Source organism: Mesitornis unicolor, unplaced genomic scaffold (genome assembly GCF_000695765.1).
Source record: "Mesitornis unicolor isolate BGI_N332 unplaced genomic scaffold, ASM69576v1 scaffold50726, whole genome shotgun sequence".
NCBI classification, from domain to species: Eukaryota; Metazoa; Chordata; class Aves; order Mesitornithiformes; family Mesitornithidae; genus Mesitornis; species Mesitornis unicolor.
Genome location: NW_010191305.1, coordinates 4,348 through 23,560, shown reverse-complemented (window position 1 = coordinate 23,560; position 19,213 = coordinate 4,348). Strand labels below are relative to the sequence as shown.

Sequence of the window (19,213 nt, the reverse complement as noted above, 5' to 3'; positions counted from 1 at the left end):
CTTCCGATCACAAAGAAACCTCTATCTCTCAGGTTTTTCCTTGTTTCTTTGGCTGTAAGTATAACATTTTTCTAATTTCTACATAGAGTGTTTCTTACAGAAAGTATCTCACAAAGTAATGCAACTATAAAAGAGATTGGAAGGCTGATATCAAGAGATTAAAGAATTAAGTGTGAGCAGATGGGCTATGAGGCAAGTAAGATCAGGGAAAATAATATCTTACAAATGTTTGAAGATTGGAAGGATACACGAGCATCACATGGAAAGATACATTTTGAATGTTGGGGAAAACATGCATTTTGCAGGAGAAATTTCTCCAGGGAATACTTATTTCCTTCCTTGAAATTTATGCCCTATGTTTTGTTTTGAACTTGGAAAACTGGAATAAAAACAAAAACCTCAAAAACTAAAGTACTGTTAAAATAATCTTAATATGTTGCAAGCTGGTATTGCATCCTGCTGTGTTAAGAAGCAAAGCTTGAGTCTGACTTGAACCACTTGAAGTTAGGAACTGTAGGAAAATGTTCTGACTTCTGAGGAAAGTTTCAGATATTATTTCAGATTAAGCACTTTGTGGCCACTGGCCTACTATGATATTATGATCTTAAGCATGGTATCTCTTCCAGGATGTTTAAACACAGCTAATAAATCAGGTTAATGGAAAGGACAGCAGTAACAGCCAGCACTACCTGTGAATCTTCACAGTAGCCACAACAAGGTGCAGATCTTCTCAGTGGGACAAGGAGCACATGAACTAATTGAAGATAGATAATGTGAATGAATAAAAACAGACATGTTGGTCAGACGATTTCCTATTTGTACATTTTTATGGTGACATTGGGAAAAGAATGCTGGCCTCTTCTGAATTCCTTCAGCAAGCTGCTTGACATTGCCTAGATACACAAGAGGAACACAGAGCAAGATGATGCCTGGAATCACAGAGACTTCTGACAATCAACTTCCCCTTGGAGTGATGTCTGGCCATTTTAGCGTATCATTGAGGAGCATGGTACATAAGGAAGTGCTGAGGAAAAATTTGTGCAAAACTTGAGCAGGAAAACTTTGGAATAAACAAAGGTATCTGTAGCCTTGGACAATAGTGATAGGAATGCATTGTGTTCTTTGTCCTCCTGCAGAAAGGTTAAGTAAATATGCAGAAATATGTTTGTTATCCCTGCTCCAAGAGAGGAAATAGCTGGATTGTGTCCTACACAAGAGGTGAAAGGTGGTCCCACTTGACTTTCAAGGAAGAAAAATTGTCAGGTGGCCCTAGTAGATTTTATTGTGGAGAAAAGTTCTGCTCTTGAAGAGGTTTGCATAAAGCCTTTTTTGGGCTACTGGCCTTTCACCAAGATTCAGAAGAAATAAATACTACTACAGTAGTGGCTAGATCAAAGGACTTTTTTAGTAGAGCCATTTTGCTTATCCATAAAACAAGCATAATGTCTGTCAGAGAAGGGGGAAAAAAGTGTTTCTTGGATTGCCTTATCCTCTGCTACTACCATCACCTAACCAAGTTAAGACTGCATGTATGTGTGATTGGGTACTTGGATGCCCCTAGTTTATTCTTTGAGTCAGTTTTGGTTTATTTTAGCACATCAGCCAATAGGAGAATTCCAGAGGAATGGTAGATGGAAATTCCCAAAAATGGAGGAGGCTGGAAGGTTGTAACTTCTGGCAACACAACAAAAGCTATTGCAGAACACTGGATACAGGTGAGGAAAATGACTTCCTATCAGTGGAAGCATTGGAGCCAGCTGAGCTTTCATCCACCAACTGTCTGCACAGAAAAGAAGAGGGTCATAGATACCAGAGACTGTCCCCTGGGCAGGACAGAGGCATTCATCTGCTAGTCTGACTTGATGTCTTGGGAGATGTGAAGAATGTGCCAAGGCTCATTGGGCCCTCTGTTACCCCATGCTGAACCAGAGAAGGATGAGAGGTTGAAAACAAAAGGAAAGCTAAAGAAAACATGGGCCTACTGCTCAGTGGGGCAGGGGACCAAATGACAAAGGATATGGAAAAGAATGAGATGTTGAGTGTCTCATTACCAACCTTACATTACGTTGTTTCTCACTGGTAAGGTCTGCTGTCTGGCCTCCCAATTCTCTGAGCCTTCTAGGAGAGTCAGTAGGGAATATAACATTACCCACAGTAGTGAAACATGCAGCTATGGAGGACTTAAGCTTGTTGGGCATATACAAGTCTGACATACTAGGATGGGGTGCATCCTTGCATGCGGAAGGAGTTGGCTGATGTCATTGCAAGGCCGTACTCTGTTATCCTTGGGAGATTACGATAATCAAGGGAGGATCCTGGTGACTGCAAAAAGGCAAACATTGCATCTGTCTTCAAGAAGGACAAAAAGCAGGATGTAGGGAACTAAAGACTAATCAGCCTCACCTCAATCCCTGGAAAGGTTATAGAACAAATCTTCCTGAAAGCCATTTCCAGGGCCGTGAAGGATACAATGACTTGGAACAGCCAGCACAGATTCATTGAGTGGAGGTCATGCCTGATCATCCATATTGCCTTCTGCAATGAGATGACTGGCTGTGCAGATAAAGGGCAGAGCAGTGGATGTTGTGTTCCTTTAGCAAGGCCTTTGACATAGTCTTCTGTGGTATCCTGACAGCCTAACTGTGGGGGGATATGGGCTGGAGATGTGGAGAAAAATGTGTGTGGAAAATTCTATGGGCCTTTGGGCTCCAGGGATGATAGTAACAGAAATTACAGCTGGTGCCCCTCAGGGTTTGGTGCTGCGCCCAGTGCTGCTTAATGGCCTTATTAACAACCTAGATTATGAGATTGAATGTGCTCCCAGCAAGTTTGCAGACAGTACCAAATCAGAGTGGTTGATACCTTAGAGGACAGGACTGCTATTCGGACAGAGCTAGACAGGTTGGAGGAATGTGCTGCCAGAAATCTCATGAAGTCCAACCGAGGCAAATGCAAAGTCTGACATCTTATAGGATAACCACATACAGCATTCAGGCTGGGGACTGCTGGCTGGGTAGAAAGCAGTTTTGCAGAAAAGGACCTGGGGATCCTAAGCTCTGATAGCAAGGATGTAGCCAGCAGTTCAAGAGAAGTGATTATTCCTCTCTATCTGTCGCATGTGGTACTGCAGCTACAGGAGTGTGTGGTTTTGACTCTCCAAAATGCTGGAGTAGTGCAGCAGGGTACCAAGAAGGTTGGGGGCTGAAACACATGACCTGTGAGGAGAGGATGAGGGAGCTTAGCTTCAGCCAGAAAAAGAGACATTGAAAGGGAGATCCTATTGCTTTCTACAGCTGTCTCATGGTAGGATGTAGAGAAGATTAAGCCAACTCTTCTCAGTGTATCCACACAGAAATGACAAGAGGCAACAGACCAGGAACCTGGGAAATTCTGACTTGTGGTAAAAAGTACATTTTCCACTATCAAGAGTGGTCAAACACTGGAAACAAGGACCCCAAAAGACAGTGGAATCTTCATCATAGGAGATGGTGGGAACACAACTGGACAAGCCTTTAAGCAGTCTGTTCTACCTGTCCGTGCTTTGGGCAGGAGCTTGAACATGATGACCTCTGGAAGCCTCTTTCAACATACATAATCCTTTGATTCTGTTTTAGCAGTGCTGCTTTACTGACTCCTGACTGCTGCATCTCTAAGTTAATAAGCAATAGTAAAACATGCTAACCCCTGGAAAAGTAGTGACATGTGGACCTTAACTTTTTTATTAAAACTAAGAAAGTAAGAAAATGAGCTTTCAATGAAAAAGCAGGAAGGAGGGTGTACCTTGAAATCCAAAAGGTCTATTAATATACTTTCAGTTATGAAAAAGACGATTACTTGGATTTTCCAATTTCTTTTGAAGAGTGGCTGCATAGTTATATTACAGGAATTAGTTTAATTTGGTGTTGCTTTGGCCTTTTCTTGATTCAGTAGCATACTGCTTTGAGAGACTCCAAGATGAATAATGAAAGTAGTGATGCAAAGAGGCAATCACTAGATCAAATCAAGGGATGTATTTGCAAAGCTTAGTTTTGAGGTGCCATATGAGTGCTGACGTTCACAAACAAACAAATTTATGCTGTATTGACAGAATACTTTGAAGATTAATATGCTCACATTGCTAATTTTATTATTGTAAGGCCTTTTATAAAGTTGTGCTGTTTTGAGGGGTTTGTCTTTTTTTGCATTGTACTCATTACCATAACGCATTGTTTGGGTCTTGCATTCAGAGATTCAAAACACTAGATCATGTAAGAGCATTTCAGCTTTTAAGCAGGCAGCTCTCTGACCCCTTAATGGCTGTGGGGTTTTGAGAAGAGGGATGTTATGCATCAGGTAAAAATCAGATTTTGATAGATGAAAATTTTTTCAGTGTCTTATTTTACTATTATTTGTCATCAGTGAGCCTGGTTGTTTCCCTTCAGGTGCTTAAACAGTCCTCTTTTCATATATAATGCAGAGCAAGAAAAGGGGTTGTTTTGGTTTGTGTTGGGTTTTATAAAATTATTTGTATTGTGAATTACTGTACTATTCACTGTGTTTCTTCACCAGTGTGTTGAGACGTACTGTTACCCTTCTGACTCAGTTGGCAAAAGGGATGGCATCTCATGCAGCTCTGGAATCGCAAGTAAATGATGCTACTGAAGCAGCCAAAAAATACATGGCCGAGAATGAAAAGCTGCAGGAGGTATCTTTGAACTTTTTTAGTTATTTTCTTATACAGTAAGTAGTTAGTACAAAATACTCTGAGAATGGTTTGATACTGAGTAATATCTGTTCTGCTGCTTTTCTTCTAGTGGAAAAAGGAAGAGCAATGTTCTTAAAAAATGTAATTCACAATACTGAATACAAATTTCAGTTGCATTTTATTAACAGAGAGAAACTAAAGTAATCCAAATAAATGAATGTCTGTCTAACCAATACAAATTTTATCAAAGTAGCAATACATTCTTAAAATAGCTCTTTGAGTCTAATTATGGCAAAGTAGAGGGAGACACTAATTTTGTTCTTTTTATGCTAAACAGTTGACTGTTTAGGTCAGAGCTATAGCAGTCTAGCATGGAAAAGCCTACAGTGTAGCCGTTCTCGTGCTGGCTGTTTCTTCTAAACAGGACTTGCTCCAGTCCTGAAATGTCTTTTCTAACTTGTAAATTTTTTTTTTGTATTTATTATATTTTGTATTCTTGCATCTATTTTTATGTGGGTCAGCCATTCCTGATACCTTCCTTTCTCAGTAAGGCACTGCTGTAGTATAAATGAGAATACTACAAAACATTTCTTACGTAAAAGAACCACCAGTGGACCAAAGATAGGTTATTTTTTATGAGATTAATTGAGAAAATTAAGGTATCACTTGTCTGTTGTCGTTCAGTATACAGTAAGGGAAGTCAGCAAAGATAATAAAGATAAATGTTTGAAATCTTTTTTTGTAATTGATTAGTTAGACTTCTGTTGGAAGGGATTGAACCATAAGCTAGAGTCCAGATGTCCAGGGTGGCACATTGTCAAAACAAAATTCACTGCAGGTGTGTACAGGTTTCCTTCCAGTTTCCCTGGAGCAGTATCTATGGTTACCAGCACTGTAATTTTTTGGTAATAAATCTTGGGACAGAGAGAACAGACTCTGGGCAAAAAGTTCTAGAAGGTGTCGTAAAACAAGGATCACTAGAGAGTGTGTTGGGTATTTCTCAAGTGTGAAATTATTCCAAAATTTTGGGATTTGGTATTTTGTTAAAATGATCGAGGCTCCTTCCCTCAGCCATGGAATTTGTCTCTTGACTCCACACTGGTACTTTTTTTTAATTCTCTCTGTCCTGTTGGGTGTTGGCCAAAAGTCCTCTTTTTTTGTTCTGCTTTCACATTATCTTAGCAACACATTCTCTTAGCTGCTTGTAAGCAATAGCCAGAAACTAGAAACTGTATTCCTGTCTGTTTCTATTTGTGTGTTTGGTTGCATATTTTGCAATAACAGTGGTAGCTGCACATACAGCCAGCGTGCTGTGGCTAGATCTCCATTGCACTGGAGATGCAAAGTGTTCAGAATTGGTTTATTTCAACTTTATAAAGATAATACGCATTAAGTTCCTCTGTAGCTTGGCCCCTGCATTTGTGTTCATTTACAAGCATGCTTCATTCCACCATCTGAAAGAGGCAAGAACAATTGCACATAGGGCATTGACTGTAAATATAAATACTCCAAGTTTACTCTAGTGTGCAAGGTCTGCCCTGTCTCCTCTTCAGGGGTTCCATGGAGCACAGTATTTAAGATTTACAGAAATAATGATTTGTTTTTTAATAGAAGGAGGTGAGCAGAAAGTAAAGGAGGCAATCGGTGGCCAATTTAATGACAAATTGACTGTGGTTTTGTTACCAGCAGTCAAATGCAATCTCTGCTATTTGGTTAAATAGGTTCTGGAAAATTTTCTTCAGCTCTTTTCTTTGCACTGTTCACTAGTCTTTATAAAACAGTTCTTTTCCTTCTTCCTAAAGTAATCTTTCCCCTCTGCTCCCAATGGTGTCCAGTAAGCTCTGATATCACCAGTTCACCTAAGAGCTGTTCATCTCTTCTCTTTTTCTCATTAAGTGTTTACCACTTCTTTTGCCATTTTCACAACAGAGATTATGCTTGGTTGGATAATAGAGGCTATGTGAGCAAAGGTTCTAATTATGGGATCTAATTCTTAACATATAATACTTTAAGTTGTCAGTAGCAATTGCCTTAATGATAAGAGTGTGCAGAAGTACAGTAGTGCCAACATTTTCAGAGTACAGGGACTGTACTGCTCTTGTGCCTAGTACTTTCAGGACTCTTCCTGAATCCTTTCCTAGTTTGTTTCTTGGATTTCAGTGGAAATCTAATTGGGGTATTGGGGTATTCTGAAGATTGAAGAAGTAACTGCAAATTTACAAGGAGAGATTTGTGATGTAACACATGATTTAAATTGGAATAAATTATTAGAACAAGTTGCATGTAAACATGGCCGTGGTCTGTCACTTGCAGTCCCAGTGTATGTCTTCTGGGAAAGCCATTAGTAACCTAAACAGAAGCTGTGGGCTTAGTGCAGAGATAAAAAGTACTCTTGCACAGGACATAATGCCATACTGTTACAAGTATGCCATTACCATAAACCTAAAACATAGAGCATTTTTTCCTTGTTTGGTTGGTTGGTTGGTTTAGTTTTGGTTTTGTTTTCTAGAATGACTGAGTATCTGCCTGTGTCATTTGATAAAACCTGACACTTTGCAGTATCAAGGCTGACATTCTCTGGTTGTTTGGTGTTAATGTCAGACTAATGAAAATGAAGTTAATTGTAGCGACTGTGGTTTTTAATAGGCCTTGAATGAAAAAGGAAGCAGTAAAAAGAAGGATTCAGCAGAAGCAACTGATGAAAAGTTGAAGAAGGAAGTTGAACATTTGAAAGCAGAGCTACAGAAGACATCAAATTGTAAGTATTCATTAGGACTCCTTTGCAATTAAGAAAAAGATTATTTCAACACTGGTTAGCAAGAATTTATTCTGAGTGTAGCATTAATTAACCTCATCAGTTTATGGGACACTTGACTTGTTTCTTCACATTTGACTAGGAACTGGAAAAACACACCATTGCCATCCCCATATTTTAGTAAATCTTTTTATGATGAAAATATGTACAGTGTAATTTGAACACCTTAGTTAAATTGTAATTATTAACATATTGAGCTGATATATTTCAGTTGTGTTGACTCATCTTCATTAATGATCAGGATATGGAATCAATTGCAGGTTGCATACAGGCATCAGATTTATCTTTCATGTCATACGTATCAGCCACTCTCCCTGTATAAAATGGACAGTATGTGGTTGAGGTTTTTTCAATAAAGTCGTTTCAGTCAGATAGCAGAAAAGTCTTTGACTGGTATTCTAAGTGCACGTGTATCTCCAGCAGCAGAAGTGTTAGCTTTTTTTTTTTTTGTCTGCAAGGAAACATGTCTTGCAATTTGTAACATAATACTTTTGCTAGCAGCTTCCTTGTTTAAGGTTTAGGTTGTCAAAACTGCTTTCTTAGCAACACAAGTTGAGGTGGAAGCAGATCTTACCTGCTTGGTTCTGTTTTATTGGGACCTGTCAAGGTGTGTGATGCTTATGAACACCTGCTCATCTGAAATGACTGTTTTTAAGATAACACTGCCAGTGACCTTGTAAGGATTAATCAGATAGTCAGACTGGAACAAAATACAGATTTTTCATGGTACCAGATAGCATGTTGTCTTCAAAATATAGCCCTGCTTTTATGTGGCATGGCACTGCTACAGGCCTGTAAAAATACAAAAAATTATTTCATGAACAGTTTTTCATTGTCTGCTGTGGGGATGAAAAAGCATTGTAGATCAGCTGTTTTCAGCTGGCCTTGAGGCAACAGGAATTTTTAAATAGAGGGTCTCATTAGTTCACATTCTCAGGCAGGTTTGGTTGTGGTTTTTCCCTCTCCTGCTGTTTTCTCAAAGAAAGGAGGGAAAACTGCCTTTGAAGTGACAGGATCAATGAGAAACTTAAATGCTTATGTTTTATTTAAACTAACTGGTGGCATGTAACACTAATACAACATAAGCTTTTCAGTCAGGAACGCTAGAGCTAAGGAATAAATAGATTTACCACATGCTGCTTCAGCTGTGTTCTCCCTCTAGACTGTTGTCCATCCAAAAGATGTATAAATTAAGGCATGCTTGAGTCTTTTGTTATGGGGAAAGTGGGGGAGAGGGTCTTTTTAAGGCATGAATAGAAAATATTTACAACCCTTGCCATGATGCCATCCCCTGTATTGCCAAAACAGAAATGGTTACATTAATTACCATGGTCAGGTAGATGATGCTATGATATGTCTATCTGATTTTTTGTAATTTTTTTATACATTATTTTGAGCAAACTGATAGAAAGCTTAAAGTGCGCGATGATAACCACATCTGTAGACACAGCTTTCTATGGAGTGTTAGAAATTTAATGTGAGTCAGATTTGCTATTTTCTTTTGAAACTTCTGCAACTGAACAGATGAACGTTGAGTTTCATGCTCTCCAAGTGTGAGCAATGCATTGCACGAAACCAAAGCTGAGATTGAAGAGCTTGTTTTACCTATTTGTAACAATTTGTTTCATGCCCCTTAGCTCGTGTGACTGAAGTAATCTTAACCTTTGCGTCCACAAAGTGCAATCCATGAAATTCTGGGGGCATTTGGGGGTTGGGGAAGGGAGAGAAGAGTGTGTAGGGTGTCAACTAGTAATGAAACAAGGCAAAACTAGTTTTAAGAAGTTTGACTTTTAGGGGGTTTTCTTTTTGTTTGCTTGTTTGTTTTTCAGCTATACTATCAGTAAGAGTAATAAATTTGTATTTCGCTCTTGTTTGATTGGAGTTTGGGGTTATTTACTGCTTGGATGAAAAAACATGTATAATGTGTTTCACAGAGCAGTTTCAGATATCCATTGCTCTGGTCTGGTACATTTGTTTCGCTACTTACGCATGGTGGTAGGGTGATACATTACTGCATAGTAGGCCACGTGTTGAAAGGTGGGTTGCCTCAGTAGAGTGGCACCCAGGAGGAGTCCTAAATGTAAGTCTTCTTCCTAAATGTAAGTCCTCTTAACATTTAAATGATGCAGTTTAGTATCAGATTAGTGGTGCGCCTTCAGGGGAGATGCAGATTTTTCTGTAAGGTTTTGATCCAGTATTTACAACTCTTGGAAAGAAAATACTGTATTGTCTCCTCTTTCTGCCATTCTGATTGAAATTGTAGTGTAGACAGTGATTATTGCAGGCTTTCAGGAGACTCATCTCTAGTTCTTCAGCTTTCAACCTTTACCAGGAAATGCAGTCCACCTGATTTTTTTTTTTTGGTCCGCTTAACCATAATCCTAAGTTAAGAAGAGATTTTGACACTTACTGTGCTATGGGCAGATAGAGAGGAAGATGAAAATACAAGATAAAGAGGCTGAGTAGTAAAATTGCTAAAATCTGAGGAAAGGTTGGAAATGAGTCACAAAGATTTCAGCCTAATTTTGTTTTCTTTTCAGGCTTGACTTTCCTATCCCCCTTGATGCCCTTTTTTGCTTCATTCTGGAAGTGAAGGAAAGGGGGCTAGTTCTTCACTGCTTATTGCAGACCCACATACTGGGGGCTTTATAGGCACCCAGCAGTGGGGCTAGCACTTTCAGTGCCTAAACCCATTTTTAGCATACCTGGACATGTAATAACATGACTGTTCAGACACCTTCTGAGATGGTAATTTATTGATACACTTGTATATTATGAAAAATGTCTCACTGATACCTCTAAGTAAATATACATAGTCCTGTGAGCACTCAGTGCGGATGTGAGAATGTTTCTCCTGCTGTACATTAGACATAATTTCTAACAAAATATTGATTCACATAATTAAGAGCTCTCAGTGTGACTGCTGGTCTCAGACCTAAAGGAATTTTCTGGGGAAAGAAGAGATGTTTTGGTATTGTTTCATTTTGATAGTTTTAAAAATTATCCAAAAAGCTACAAGAACTCAAACTATCTCCAACTGGGGATGACATCAGAGTATGAGAGAAGTTTCATAAAGCAGCTGACCTTACAGCAGTCCTTGGGTTGGGGGCAGGAGTGGCACTTTTCATACATTAACTTTCTTTTCTCACTCTCAGATCCCACACTGTGGAAATGCTGATGTGTGAAATGTCCATTTGTTATTATGGGACCTTTTGGGCAGGAGGGAGACTTCCGCAATGCTATACTATTCCACCTTCTATCTTAGGTCAATTTTTTGGTGATACTACCCTAGTGTATGGTAAAGGCTACAGCTTCATTTACACCGCAGAAATTTACACAGAACAAGGAGTGCGATAAGGTCTTGCAGCAGAACACACTGGTGGCAGACTCCTGTCCAGCTGGTAGACCACTCACTCTTCTAACAATGTTTCATGACAGCACCTGTGTGCAGTTATTGAGCTGTCGCCTTACTGCATCTTTAAGCTGAGCCTGTCATGCCACATTGAGACAAAACGCAAAGATGGTTTCCTTGTCTCTGCCATTAGGATTCCACTTTGTGAAATGGGTACTCGCTCACCAAAGTAATTTAGCTGCTTTTGAACTTGAGTTCAACCTTTTCTGAATATGCTCTCTATTCACATATATGGTTGTCATAGGCATACAGCAGGACAGGAGGAAGTTCTGACGAAACTTCCGCGCGTCCTCTAAGGGGGTTTGTTTTGTGTACAGAATGTGTCACAAGAGCGCGTTTTGTTTCACAGTTGCACAGGGCTGTAGGAGATGGGAGTGAGAGAGCAACAATTCATATGGAGGGCTGGTTTTGAAATAGCTATTAATTGTTGACTGTTCTAGAAGCTGTGCATGTACAACACTCACTTAAATGCTTATTAGATTATAGGTGTTGGAAAGATCAACAAAAAAGACATCAGAACGTATTTCATCGGACTGTTACTGCCAGTGAGAGTTCAGCTTGGCTTTTGTGTTGCCAGGCAGGCTGGTGCCATGTATGAAAACTGTATTTATATTGAGCTCCACTGAAGCACCCCAGTTTTTAAAAGCAAACGAATAAACAACCCCCATCCAAACCGCAAACAATCACCTTTCTTAAGCATGAGATTATAACCTTGATGGCAGCCATTGCGCAATGTCACATGCAACAAGAGTTGATACTCGTATCCGTTGATTCGAAGGGATGGTGCTGCATACAGCAAGCATGGTTTTGTTATACAAGGCCATTTATGCCATCTGACGATGCTGTAACATCCTTCTTTGTTACAAAATTTCATGTGAGGTTGAGAAAAGTACTTGGAGCAAATACGTGTGTAATTTTTTGGCACTGTCTTCTCTTTTTAAACTTTATTTGACCTTTATATCTCAGGGAGAGAATTTAGAATTAGTATGGAATTACTTGACTGAAGTTGTGTTCCCAGCTTTACGGTGTATTTGTTGGCAAGTCTCTTGCCCGTCAGTGCCTAAATTCTTGAATGTGAATAGCTTTTTCTCAACTTGAAGGCTCTTAAAAGAGAGGGATCTTTCTTAGTCCTAAACTAGTCCAAATAATTTGGATTTTAGACTTGTATTGTGAGCAATGCTAATTTAAGTTCCAGATCGTTTCCTTAGTAGCAAACACTGTGACTGAAGTGTTTTAGTCAGACCAGGACTAGCAGTTGTACAGGGAAATGCCCGAAGAATAATTGGTTGCTTTTGTTTCTGTTTGATTGTGTTTTACTGTTTGCTTCTCCATCCTTGTTGAAATGAGGAGATAATATAAATGCTACAGTTACTGGGCTGTGATAACCTCTTCAGAGCAATTTTATTCCTCATCTTGCTTAAGCTTTAGAGGAATCTGAAGTAAACTATCTGTCCTGGAACAGGATACAGAGAATGTGGTAAGGGAAGGACAAGCTCTCTACTTCTCACAGACTGTACATGTCACCTTAGTTTATGGACCTTGAGTCACACACTAAGTGTAAAGGGATGTTTTCCATAAATGTCTTCCGTTGATACACTCCCCCTAAGAATATTTTCTTGATTTTTCTTTGAAGGGAGGGGAAAGGAATGAAAAAGGATGGCCTACCTCTCATAGCACTGAGGCTGGATTCCAGTTTTGGGACTTACTGACTATTCCTCCCATTAGTTGCGTTAATGTAGAAGCAGCGTTCTCGCCTCCTGCCTACTCAAGCATCTAGTTGGGAGGAAGAATCAGCTGTTGGGCTTTGCTTGCTGCCAGTCCAGCTGTTGTCTCCTGTGAGGCAAAGTAACAGGCCAGATGGGAGTCAGAAATAATAACTGCGTGTATTGTGCGCACAAAGGATCGTCTGATCTCTGCTGGATCGGTGCTCATATGATACGATCCATATGGCAGACACTATACCTGTATCAACTTGGCTGCGCTGCAGTGTTTGTGCAATGGCAGAGTGGTTGAGCAGTGATGTATGGATGTCTCCATTGCTTGACAAGACGACATCCAGGGGAGCTGGCACACTGGGGAATTCGTGTTGGCAAAGATGTGGCGCTCCTTTTTTATTGTGTAGCCCCAACAGGAATAAATCTGGGTTGGGTTTTTTGGAGTTGTTTTCCCTTTTTTTGTCCATAGCCAACACAGGTGGAGAGGACAATCTGTTCTCTGCTTTTTCTCCTCCTAGGGTTAGGTGAGGTGATCCTGTCATACATCTGTTTTGGTCAAAACATTGAAACAATGCAGCGGCTTGTTTGCTATCTTGGTTTGCGGATACTTTTAGATATTTTGTTCATGTTCTAAAGATACAGTAGTTTTTAGTTGCAACTGAAGTACTGTGCTGCTGCTTGTAAACAGCTGGATAGTATTAGATCAGTAACATAGAGTTACGACTTCTTCAGAAATGGGATATTGTTAATTTTTGCTATAACTATGTACAAGAACGTTTAAGCAAAGGAAAAAATAGCTTTTAATTAGCAAATTCTTGAAGAGGCAAAATGTTTTTTCTCTACAGCTTAAAAATCAGAAGCTAATCAAATTGTCACAAGTTTATTTTAGAGTGATTTCCAGATTTTAGTGTTGAATATTTTAAACAGTAGAAAGATCAGAGAGAGAATAAATGCAATGGGGTTTGAGTTGTTGGATTTATGAAAATCATGGTTATTCCAAATACCAAAACCTTTAGAAAATGGTTTTTTTGTATTGATGCTGTAAAGTATGCACTACAGGATGAAGGATATCTGTGTAAGAGTATGAAAATGAAAGAAAGGATGTCAGGAGATAGGATGAATTTTTGACCATGTTGGAACCAATAGACATGAGTGTAATTAACTTCTGTAGTCCGAAATTTTAGGCTGGGTAAAAGTCCTGTTTTTGGAAAACCACTTGCAGTTTTTTAAAGTGAAAATTATTTTGAACGTATACATTCAAATTAATCAGTTAAAAACAGTGGAAATGCTGAAGGAAGAAGTCTTTTTTGCGTGTAGGAGAGAAGCCAAATCTCTTGTGACTGGATGTTTCAAGAATGAGCTCCCAAAGTGAACCGTGGTTCAGACCAGTGTTTGTAGCAAGGTGCTTAACAAAACCACATCTAGCTCCTCATTTTTTGAGAACGGGCTTGTAACAGAGGTACTGCAATGCTTGAGGGTGTTGAAGGTCTCTGGGAAAGAACAGCCTGTCTCAGGCAGCTTGCAGTCAAAGGGTAGATTCACATTTTTGGAACAAGGAAAGTTGCAAATGTATCTGTCTTTTATTTGTACCATTGAGGTTTGTTATTTTTAAATATGTCTGTGTGAGGCAGTCTTATAGGTCATTAACAGTGCTTCTTAAATCAACTTTTACGGTATGGCTGTGCTGCTACAGCAGAGAAATATAAAGATACCTGCCTCTAGCAGAGGAGTAAAAAATGTTTAAATTACCTTGCTTGAATGCTTATGTAACAGCTCAGGAGTAATGGCGTTATGAAACTTTCTGCAGATTTGCCCTGCGTTGTCAATTGGCCCCTATGGAGTCCGAGGTTGTCTTGTCCTGCAGCACAGACATGCTCTCAGTTTACTCCCAATCTCAACAGCAATAGTAATTCCTTTTTGTCCTGTTAAAAACCTGTTCACAGTTGTCTGTTCTACCACCACCATTTCTGCCTTCTCATTCATAAAGTGGTGCTTTTAGCGAAATATATTTTACTCACACATGGTAAAATATGTAACAGGGTGGTGATGTCTGTGCTCTTGTAGTAATGTATTATCTCTTTTTTTTTCCTTACATTTTATAGATGGCCACAGTTGCTTTGCTAAAATCTTGCCCAGTGTTTGAGTTCCCCCTTTGTTTTAAGAAGGCTGACAATTTTCATTTTGGAGTTGTACGGTTTTGTTTTTCAGGAACTGTCTTTTGCAGTGTGACAGAGCACTGTAATCATCACTGACTCCTCAGCTCTGTCACCACTTTATTGGTCTTGCCCTTACCTTTCTTACAGCTCCTTCCTGCTCCTCATGCTGCCCTTCCTGAACACAAATCATTCTCCTTCCCCTCCCTGTCCTGCACATCTCTTGCTGTGTCTATCTGTGATGCTCTGTTTTAAATTTAATTTTTTTAGAGGAAGGACCGTCTAGTGCAGTGGAGCCCTAATACATAACTAGAGCTTTAAGAAACTGCAAGAATACAAGTAATAATTAAAACACTAATTCTGATATTTTACAGCTCTCCACAAGGCAAATAATGAAGTGACTGCAGTTAAAAAGCAGTCTGAAGGCCTTAGAAGAGAGTATGATCATCTGATGAAAGAATATGAACGGCTTCAGGTAGGTGGTTCTGGATCGTTATGTGAGCACGACATTCTGAAGCTGTACCAGCAAAATTCTGCTTGTTCGGTATTTATTAAGCAAGAGAACTTACCAAAATCTTTAGTGTAACATAAAGTTACAATGGGCAACACTCCTTAAACTTCATTGAAAAAGTAGAATTTTGTTTTTCAAGGACTGGACAGCAAAGCTATTAGCATTTATTTATTTTTTTTTGCACTTCAGGTGAGAACGTTCAGGTCATCAATAGACTCAATTTTGCTTTCACTTGGGGAATAAGATTCAGATAGTTTTGCATGTGCTGATCAAACTGAAATCTTGTAAGAAAATGGTAGAAGTAGTGTGTGTGCGTGTGTGTGTGGTATATACATCATTTATAAGAGTAATTTTATTTTGTGTGCTCTTTAAACATGCTTTTGCAATACTGGATTATAAATGTTGCAATCCTGTTGATATACAAGAACAAAAAAACCCCACACCAAAACAAAAAAAAACCCAGCCTAGGCTAAAAACAGACTACTATAAAAATTCAAACTCAAGTACAAAATAATAAAAAAATGAAATATAGCAAGGAAAAGCTGAGTTAGCAGTTCTATTGAGTTTGCATATATGCATGGCTGTAATGCCCACAATATATACAGTAATTATTTCTGGTAGAACTGGGAGCCCTGCTTGTTCTTGAAGTTGTCTGGCAGGACATGCCTAACATCTGCCTCAGAATTCAATCAAAATTCAATAAAAATTGAAGTTATCTTGTTTACAAGTAATGGTCTTGGGAGAAAATAAATGTTTGATGTTAAAATTATGGTGATCTGCTTTTCAAGAAGAGCTGCTTTAGTACTATCAATAAAATTTTAAAAAGGCAAATTTGAGCTGATTATAATCTTTTTCCTGTACTCTGTGAAGCTGCTTACTGATTCCCAGCCTCGCCCTGTACTCTTACAGAGATTGCTCAGCTGATCTCCATGTTTGAATTAAGACCACCACGCATGTCCTGTCTTAGTTGTGCTTCCCTGTGTAACGAACCGTAGTAGTCCTGCTGCATTTCAAACAGTCTTGTGGTCGAGAACACACATCCTTACGGTTTTCTGTGTTTACCTCTGAATGGAGAGAACAGAAGACCTGAGCACACAGCAGATGCTGCTCCTAAATATAAATCAATTGATGACAGAAAACATTTTTGGTGGAGTTTGCTGCATAGTTTGACTGTAATGTGAGCAGGGAGCAGCAGTTGGCTGCATGACTGTTACCAGAAGTGCACGTGCTGTGTGGGGTAGTATTGATGGGACTGCAACTTTGAAGAGTGAGCAAATCAGATGTGACTGCAAGGGGGCACTATGTGGCATCTGGAGTCAATGATCTTGCCAAACATTAAAAAAAAAAATTAATTTGTCTCTTTTCAGGGCAATTTAAATGAAGCAGAAGACAAGAAAGACCTGTAGGTGCATCTAAGACAGATTACATCGGTACAGTTGCCTCAATGTTAAAAGCTTTGTGCTGCTCAGGCTTCCGATGCATACCTGAAACGAAACTTGATTTTTCTGAAAAGCACATGCACTGCAGGTCACTGTTCAGATTCCTCTAACACATTTTGGTTGCCAAAATATTCTGTGTTGCAAATAAAATGTTAAGTGGCTTACCCAATTTACCATGGAGTTTGTCACTGCTCTTGTGAGGAGAAACTCAACAAACTTTCAATTCCATGGGAAGTAATTTGACTGTTCTCCAAGGTTTTGTCTTCCAGAATGGTTCCAGATCATGCACCATTTGCTTGTAGCGTTTGAGCAAGGTTGTATACCATGCTATATCACAAACTCAATTATGTCAGCCTCCTTTGCAACATCTGTCTTCAAAAATTCAGTTACTCAAAGGGTTGAAGAAGGCTGAAGGCTTTTCATCAGCCATTCCACTTCAGTGGAAAATTGAATGACAATCAGTCTAAGGAAGATCAAGAAGGAAAGAAAACTGCCTTTCTAAATCCGTTTCACTAGCTTGTGACTTTCACTTAGGCACATGGATGAGTGTGTTTTAACAAATAATACTGTGCATGCCTCTGGTTTATTTTTCTTTAATATAATGGGTTATTTCAGTTTTCATATCCAAAGTTTTGGTTGGTATTAACATTCTGTATTTTTACACTGTTGACATCTGTTTACTCTGTATGTGCCACCTAACTTCTTTTGCATTGCTGAGTAAAAAATCTTTTTAAATGTAGATAGATTGGTTTGTTTTGTTTTGTTTTCATGGATACGATACCTCGAATAAATGCGCACTGTTTTGCATAAGCCCTTTTTGGCATTCAGAAAGTTGCTTTGAGTTTCTTTTTGTTAGTTGGTTCAAGTTTATATTTGAAAGTTGGATATGTTTGTTATATTAAAAGGATTGGTTTAAGTTCATGAGTTTCTGGGGTTTATTTGTGTAAATCTCTCCCAGTATACTGTCTCGAGAGTTAATATGTATATACACAAAGAACAAAATACACTTCTAACTTGGTGGTATTTAACTCCTCCTGGAAATACAGCCTTCTTCATAGGGGTACTTTTGATTGCTCTGGAAGTATAATTTGTTTAGCTTAGAATTTGAGCATAGTGTATTAAGTACTGTAAAGCAAATTAACATAGCATATTAAATAAGAATGCATATGTTTTTAAAAAAACACTTCATCCTTGCTGAAGTACAGAATGGGTTCTTGGAGTTTCTGCAACACTAGGAATTTGTTTATTCATATAAAAACTTTCAGAAAAAGCTACAGGTACTAATACCTGCATAAACACAGGTTTTAGTGATGCACTTGAACGCACCTTTTCTTTTTTTCTCCCTTCCCTGTCCCCCTTCTGAAATTTTTAAAATTTTGGCGGAGTGTTATCTCCAGTCTGATCTAAAGGCTATGGTTGGAAACCTTAGAGGTAAGCGTTAGATAAGTGTTGTTTTTAATAACAGAACTAAAAATGTACGTGTTTGTCTTACTTTAAGATCCAGAACAAAAGCAAATATTACTTACTATTTACTGTTGTTATCTACTCCTTAAATTTAAAGTATTTCTTTTTATAGTACAAGTAAGTAATTAAGTAGATAATTAGCAACTTACAAGGACAGATTATGCACTGGACTCTCCATCCCTAAAAAAATTATCTTCGAAAAAGTAACATGAAACAAAAAGTAGGTAGCTGTGAATGCACTGGTGGTATCAGTGCTTCTCCTCAAGAAGGGAGTCCGAGTACTTTACAGTAACTTTTGCTGTGGAGCATGACTGAAGCGTGCAGGAGAGCGTAGCGGTATGTGCTGCTCCCTCATAAGCTGAAGCCAGGCCTGTGCTACGTGCATTCAACACAAGGTACTCGCACACTGCCCTTGGTAACTACATCTGTCACCTCGGCCTAGCAGTGTCCTGGCTGCCTGGGAGATGGGGAGCCGCTTGTGGAGAGATCAGGGACACAATGGCTTAAAACAAAACAAAAAAACCTGCATATCAGGCCACAGAGAATGTTTCCTTAATTAATAATTAGAGATTGCCTAAAATCCCAGACTTTCTACTTTGCCTCCAGTCATTTCTTCTGTCATGTGCATTATTTGTATCAATTACCAGATTTCCCTGTCACAGAGTAGAATATGACCACCGTAATTTTTCTACTGTCACATTTACTGAGTTGTGTTACCATGTGCTCAGCTCTTTGGGGTCCCAGATTTGTTCACATAAAAATAATCCTTTCCTACTCAGATTGAAAATATTTTGTAATATCTGCCTTGTAGAACTGAATTCTTGGAAAGAACATGTTTCTTCTGTCAAATTAGAAGTCTAAATAGTGTCTCTAGAAATCTCAGTAGATGGCAAGTCTTTCAGAGTATTTTGCATTTGCGTTGTTTCATGATGCTCTATATGTGCTCAGAGCCTGCAGAAGTCTGGGTGGATCAACTTTCTTATTGGTAATGTTTTAAATTATGGTTGATGCACAGGGAAA

General features: G+C 38.9%; 1 protein-coding gene across 1 annotated transcript in view; it reads left to right on the top strand.

Moving 5' to 3' along the window:
- LOC104542404 (B-cell receptor-associated protein 29-like) overlaps positions 1-16,696 on the top strand; it is a 22,221-nt gene extending 5,525 nt beyond the window's left edge. The window contains 5 exon segments of the mRNA XM_010186696.1: positions 1-54; positions 4,549-4,684; positions 7,331-7,442; positions 15,154-15,254; positions 16,658-16,696. The exon segment at positions 1-54 is cut by the window's left edge and continues 8 nt beyond it. Coding sequence (XP_010184998.1) covers positions 1-54; positions 4,549-4,684; positions 7,331-7,442; positions 15,154-15,254; positions 16,658-16,696 — 442 coding nt within the window.
- The last annotated feature ends 2,517 nt before the right edge of the window (positions 16,697-19,213 follow it).